This window comes from Malus sylvestris, chromosome 6 (genome assembly GCF_916048215.2).
Source record: "Malus sylvestris chromosome 6, drMalSylv7.2, whole genome shotgun sequence".
NCBI classification, from domain to species: domain Eukaryota; kingdom Viridiplantae; phylum Streptophyta; class Magnoliopsida; order Rosales; family Rosaceae; genus Malus; species Malus sylvestris.
This window is the reverse complement of record NC_062265.1, coordinates 18,325,215-18,332,200: the sequence shown is the minus strand read 5'-3', so window position 1 is coordinate 18,332,200 and position 6,986 is coordinate 18,325,215. Positions and strand designations below refer to the sequence as shown.

The 6,986-nt window shown below is 41.8% G+C and overlaps 1 protein-coding gene across 1 annotated transcript; it reads left to right on the top strand.

Moving 5' to 3' along the window:
* Window positions 1-404: 404 nt before the first annotated feature.
* Window positions 405-6,702, top strand: LOC126625489 (uncharacterized). The gene is made up of 2 exons (XM_050294571.1): window positions 405-448; window positions 5,909-6,702. Exons 1-2 carry the CDS (start codon window positions 405-407, stop codon window positions 6,504-6,506), a joined length of 642 nt encoding a protein of 213 aa, XP_050150528.1. The 3' UTR covers window positions 6,507-6,702.
* The last annotated feature ends 284 nt before the right edge of the window (window positions 6,703-6,986 follow it).

The following is a 6,986-nucleotide window of genomic DNA, read 5'->3' as shown; positions in this document are numbered from 1 at the left end:
TGTCCTTGTATGACCAAGCGAAGACCTTAATGTTCTCTTGCAAAAAAGAGATCAATGTCAATTGAATGGGTGGTGACAAGGTGCTGCCAATCTTCACCATGCGATCCGGATAATCTTTTGAGATAGAGACATTCTCCAAATCTTCAGCGGGTTGTGCTTGCTGGGTGAAAGAGTCATCTCAAGGATCGTCGGGTTAACTGTTGCCACCATGAAGATCCAAGTTAGCTTCGTCTGGGTTGGTCTTTATGACTTGGTCATGTATAGAAAGGGTTTCCTTGGGCACAGGCAGGTGCTGTTGCTTGACCGAAGTGTTGTAACATGATTGTGCACTAAGTTGATTTCCTCTAATGTAACCATTGCCATAGGGGGTTGTAAATTTCATCAACAACATATGTGTGGATACCATGGCCTTGAGATCGTTGATGCCTGTGAGTCTGAATATGACATTGTATGTCGTTGGGCAATCAACCACCAGGAAGTTAGTGGTAATGGTAGCTGTGTAAGGGCCTGTACCAATGGTGAAAGGTAAGTGTATGCTCCCCAAAGGTTGCACGATATCACCGGAGAAGCTTATCAAATGGGAAATCGAGCGATCGAGCAAATGTTTAGCTACATTAAGTGCCCTGAAAGCTTCAGCAAACATGATATTGATCGAGCAAGTGTTTAGCTACATTAAGTGCCCTCATGTCTACCAGGATTCATCGTACTTCAAAGTTGGCTATGTGAGCTTCCACGATCAGTGGGTCGTTGTGAGGGTAGATGATACCCCTTTCTTCCTCAGGGTAGAAACATATTGGATCCCAGTTAGGGTTTTGATACTTAACTCCCCTGATGTCTTTCACGTGAAACACTTGGTGGCCAGACCTTAAAGCTCGTTCGCTATTTTTCATGGCCCTATTGGATGATTTAGATATGGGTGTGCCACCACTTATGGAATATATCACATTCACTTGGCGTTGGTTACGGTTACCCCTTGGAGGGTGAAGGAGGAATTGATCAATTTTTCCTTCCCGTGCCAAAACTTCAATATGATCACGAAGGGTGATACACTTCTTGCCGTCATAGCCGTTATGCTCGTGGTAGCAGCAAAACATTCCCGTGTTCTTCGTGGGCTTGTAATCTGGGTGCCTCAGCTTTGGCTGCGGTATTAGGTGTGCTTGTTGCAAATGTGCCCTAAAGCCAATCATATGATGATACTTTACGGACATTTTACATGTTAAACTAATCTAGTTTAACTATAAAGGGCAAAGATTATTGTTTGAGCCGTCTCATATAAATGTTATATGCTTAAACGATAAAGTCCAAGGAATATGTGATTGGAAGAATGTAATCTAATGAAGTTAGATTCATGAGACCATTCTTTCGTAGACACATCCTAAATGTTCCTGATCATAGGATTGCCAATTGGGCATTGACAGTCCGTCAAGATCGGTACGTGCTATGTCTTCTCTAAGGGAGAGTGACTAGTCTCGAGTCATTGGTGTGTGTGACATCAAGACAAGTACGTAGGTGCTCAGTAGAGAATGAGTTCACTGAACGCGATCAACGAAGAGTTCTCATACTCATGTCACATGAGAACTCATGTTTGGGATAATGCAAATTAGTTCTTTGACCTGAGGCATCACAGTTGTCTTGTGGTTAAGTCCTTGATCTTTGATTATGTCAAAGTCACCCCATCGGGGTGTCCACGGCATCGTTGGGGTTAAGCCACTTAGTCATGGAGGCAAGTGAATGCGCAACAAGGGATCTCTAACCTTCAAACCGTTTGAGGGAGAATACTCTATGATATGATTTAGAATCTCTAGCCAGAGTATGAATGAGATTTAGAAAGTTCGTTCTAAATCACATTCAAGGAAATCATATAAGCACACGAATCACATTGGATAGTAGACATGAATAAATAAACTATCAAACCAAACAATGTGGTCAGGAGTATTAGATTAGAGAAAGACCGTATTGCATTTGTAATCCCAAACTGAATAGGTTTTCTCTACCTCTTCTGATTAGCTTGGGTAACCATGATATGCTGCAAGGTGTCACTCATGGTTTGTGGAAGCCCTAAACGTGTGTAATCACTAAAGGGAGAATTGAAATTAAGTTTCAATTCACAATCGATGTAAAATGGTTTTAATCGTTCACTGCCTCGCTAAAAGGAACCTAATGGATCGCACACCGTGTAAGGAGGAGATTGAAGAAACAATGGAGATGAGTAAGAATGATTAAATGGTTTAATCATTTATTTATGGCAAGGATTAATTAATATGTTAATTAATCAAACGAATAAGTTCGTTAAAGCCCTCGGGATAGTTTTGGACCTTAAGGCCCAATGGGCTTCGAACGTCAAGCCCATTAACTTAAGTTGTATGACAACTTAATGAATAATGATTCACAAAGGCACAATTAGTTCAAAATATCCTAATGGCCGGCCATATTGTTTAGGGTAGTGAACTTGGACTTATTTACAAGTTTGCCACTCAAATGAATAAAGGTATAAATATGACTTTATAGCCAAAATTCATTAAGGGTTTTTCTTTTGGAGAAAATTGGTGAGAACTTGTCTCTCCATTTTCTCTCTAAAGAGGCCGGCCACCTTGGGGGGTGCATCTTGCAATCCCACTACTCCAAGGTCACTCATTTCTTCTCCAATCTCTCCTTGGTGAAGAGACTTAGAGGTTCTCAATTTTGGGAACTTGGAGAAACCTATTCTTCCATCCAAATCCATAGATTTAAGATGCAAGGAATGAAGGCCCTCTCTTTGGGTGATTAGCCTTTGCTTATGCAAAGAGGAATCTACAAAGGTATAAATTTCAACTCACTATGTTTTGAGTTGAGTTTTGGTTCACCAATCTACTAGGCTTTGAATTTCATGGTTAATGTTTTGTTTTTAAGTGCATGCAAGCATGATTCCGCCTTTAATTGTTAATTGCATGCTTATTGATGTTGCTTAAATGAACATGTTTTCACAAAATAATCCTTCAAGTGGTATCAGAGCCTAGGTCTAGTAGTTGGTGAATCCTTTTGGGTTTTGTAGTTCATAGTTTGTGATTTAAAAGTTGTAATATGTTACAAGCTTTATTCTTGTTTCTTTGAATGTAAATTTTGTTAGAAAATTTGCCATCTCAAATTTTGTAAATGTAGTTCATATGAGCATGAATATTTGAGCTAAAATTTGGTGCCATGACTTTGGGGATTTTCGGCCAAATCCAAAGGGTGGATTTTTGGGTTCTTGTTTGACTTGTTAAAACTCCGCCTATGTCTTACATGGCCGGTCCCAAGACCGGATAAAGGAGGAGGGGGAGGGCGTCAGGTAGTCGACAGCCGGCACTCCATGATCACGTCGAATCCTTATGAAAATGAATCCAGAACAAAATCGCGCTAAAGCTAGGGCGTCACCCGTAAGTGGCGCGCTGTGTGGCCCGAGCACAGTGATAAGTGAGCAAGGGTCGCTGTATCTCCATCGGCACCCGGATGCAGTGTTAAATGAGCAAGGGGGCCATAGAAACTTCTTTTCGAACGACTCCACTCAAAGTTGTTTGGGAGCATATGCTCCTATCAACTTTACCCGGGACACACAAAAGAAGTACTTTGATCCTATTAGACGGGGGAGGGTGAAGAAGCTAGGACAGAATGGTAGAGTTCAAGAGAGCAAAATGCGTTTAGGAACGTGGAATATAGGAACTTTAACAGGAAAATCTATGGAAGTAGTGGAAGTTATGGTGAGGAGAAGGATAAATATTATGTGCCTACAAGAAACTAAGTGGGTTGGTAGTAAGGCAAAGGATCTAGAAAACTCAGGGTTTAAACTTTGGTATTCGGGCACAAATAGAACGAGAAACGGTGTTGGCATCATCGTGGACAAGACCTTGGTACAAGATGTTGTAGATGTCAAGAGGGTAGGAGATAGAATCATGGCAATCAAGATTGTAATAGGACAAGAACTTATCAATGTGATTAGTGCGTACGCACCTCAAGTAGGGTTGGATACGAGTTCGAAGGAGAAATTTTGGGAAGATCTTGGAGACTTGGTGCAAGGAATTGCTCAGATGGAGAAGTTATTTATAGGAGGAGATTTAAATGGACACGTGGGCAGGGAGACAGGCAACTATGGAGGTTTTCATGGTGGCCATGGTTTTGGGGAGAGAAACGAGGATGGGGAAGCTATCTTGGATTTTGCAATGGCATATGATCTCTTCTTAGCCAACACCTTCTTTAAGAAGAGAGAAGAACATGTGATCACCTACAAGAGTGGGTCGTCAAAAACACAAATAGATTTTCTTCTAATGAGGAAAGGGGATCGTATAACTTGTAAGGATTGCAAAGTTATACCAGGAGAGAGCGTGGCTAATCAACATCGCTTGTTGGTGATGGATGTACATATCAAAAGAGTAAGACAAAAGAACAAGACTTGGAAGTGCCCAAGGACTAGATGGTGGAATCTAAAAGAAGAAAAACAAGCCATTTTCAAAGAGAAGGTAATCACCCAATGTGTGTGGGATAGAGAGGGGGATGCTAGCCAAATGTGGGATTCCATGGCTAGTTGTATCCGAAAAGTAGCAAAAGAGGTATTAGGAGAGTCCAAGGGCTTTGCCCCACACCAAAAGGAATCTTGGTGGTGGAATGAGGAGGTACAAACAAAGGTGAAGGCTAAGAAGGAATGTTGTAAAGCCTTATACAAGGAGAGGACCGATGAAAATGGTGAAAGGTATAGAAAAGCGAAGCAAGAGGCGAAGAAAGCTGTCAGAGAATCTAAGTTAGCGGCTTACGACGATATGTATAAACGACTAGATACCAAAGAAGGAGAGTTGGATATCTATAAACTATCTAGAGCAAGGGAAAAGAAGACAAGGGAACTAAACCAAGTGAGGTGCATCAAGGATGAGGATGGAAAGGTTCTTGCTACAGAGAACGCGGTTAAAGACAGATGGAGAGGTTATTTTCATAATCTTTTCAATGAAGGACATGAAATGAGTGCTTCTTTAGGGGAGTTGAGTAACTCAGAAGAGTGTAGAAACTACTCTTTTTATCGTCGAATCCGGAAGGAAGAAGTGGTTGTAGCTTTGAAGAAGATGAAGCATAAAAAAGCAATAGGCCCAGACGATATACCAATCGAAGTGTGGAAACTTTTGGGAGAGACAGGTATAACATGGCTCACTGACCTTTTCAATAGGATTTTGAAAACGAAGAAGATGCCAAATGAGTGGCGAACGAGCACTTTGGTGCCTATCTACAAGAATAAGGGCGACGTACAAAATTGCATGAACTATAGGGGTATTAAGCTAATGAGTCATACAATGAAGCTCTGGGAGAGAGTCATTGAGCATAGATTGAGGCAAGAGACACGGGTTTCGGACAACCAATTCGGGTTCATGCCAGGGCGCTCAACCATGGAGGCAATCTATCTCTTACGAAGATTGATGGAAAGATATAGAGATGGGAAAAAGGATTTACACATGGTCTTTATAGATTTGGAAAAAGCGTATGATAGGGTCCCAAGAGACATTCTTTGGAGGATTTTAGAGAAGAAAGGAGTACGAGTAGCATATATCCAAGCTATAAAGGATATGTATGAAGGAGCAAAGACTGCCGTAAGAACTCATGAAGGACAAACCGAAAGCTTTCCCATAACTGTAGGATTACATCAAGGCTCATCCTTAAGTCCTTAACTTTTTGCGTTGGTAATGGATGAGTTAACAGGACATATTCAAGATGATATTCCTTGGTGTATGCTTTTCGCAGACGATATAGTGTTGATAGATGAAACTCAGGAAGGGGTAAATGCAAAGCTTAACCTTTGGAGAGAAGTGTTGGAATCTAAAGGTCTTCGCCTAAGCCGATCAAAGACAGAATATATGGAGTGCAAGTTCAGTGCAAATGGAGGCCAAAACGAGTTAGGGGTGAGGATGGGAGATCAAGAAATACCAAAGAGTGACCGTTTTCGTTACCTAGGATCTATCTTGCAAAAGAACGGAGAATTAGATGGAGATCTCAACCATAGAATACAAGCTGGATGGATGAAGTGGAAGAGTGCATCCGGCGTGTTATGTGACCGCCGTATGCCACTGAAGCTCAAGGGAAAATTTTATAGGACGGCAATAAGGCCGGCGATTCTGTATGGCACAGAATGTTGGGCGGTGAAACATCAACACGTACACAAAATGGGTGTAGCGGAGATGAGGATGCTTCGTTGGATGTGTGGGCACACGAGAAAGGATAAGATTAGGAATGAGGATATCCGGGGTAAAGTAGGAGTAGCCGAAATTGAAGGAAAAATGAGAGAAAATCGGTTACGGTGGTTTGGACATGTGCAAAGAAGGCCTACTTACGCTCCGATTAGAAGATGCGACTATGGGACAGAGGTTCAAGGCCGAAGGGGTAGAGGAAGACCTAGGAAAACTTTGGAAGAGACTCTAAGAAAAGACTTAGAGTACTTGGATCTAACGAAGGACATGACACAGGATCGAGCACAATGGCGTTCTAAGATCCATATAGCCGATCCCACTCAGTGACTTGGATTTTCCAAGTCTCCAACCGAGAAGTTTTCCTCACTCGGAAAATTAAGGGAACACTACCCCAACCTACATGCTCCACTCAGAAAGCTTCAACATACAAGCTTCAACAAAAGAAAATTCAAAGAACTTAGCGAAGAAGGCTTTGGTGTATTTAACACAATACGTTGAAATGAAGGAAAGCTTATTTATTGATATCCCCGATAAGCTACAAATATGTACATATACATGAGTCAAAATAAACACACAAGAGGGAGCCTTCACAAAGGTTGCTTAGGAGAAGTCTCAGCAGTCGGTAGAGCCCTAGAAAGAGAAGGCACCGGAGGGGGATCATTTGGAGCCTCAGTACTGGACAGAACCCTAGAAGGAGGAGGCATCAGAGGTTGATCATTTGGAGCTTCATTACGCGGTACAGTCCCAGAAGACGAAGGCAATAAATGCCTTTGGAACAAACCCACAAATCTCTGATGATCAAGTAAA

What these genes read in the sequence shown, in the direction of transcription:
- LOC126625489 (XM_050294571.1), top strand. Translation starts at nt 405, where the DNA reads ATGGCCTTGAGATCGTTGATGCCTGTGAGTCTGAATATGACATT. An exon ending in GTGAGTCTGAATATGACATT is followed by an intron (nt 449 to 5,908) that starts GTATGTCGTTGG and finishes GAGGATGGGAGA; the next exon opens with TCAAGAAATACCAAAGAGTG.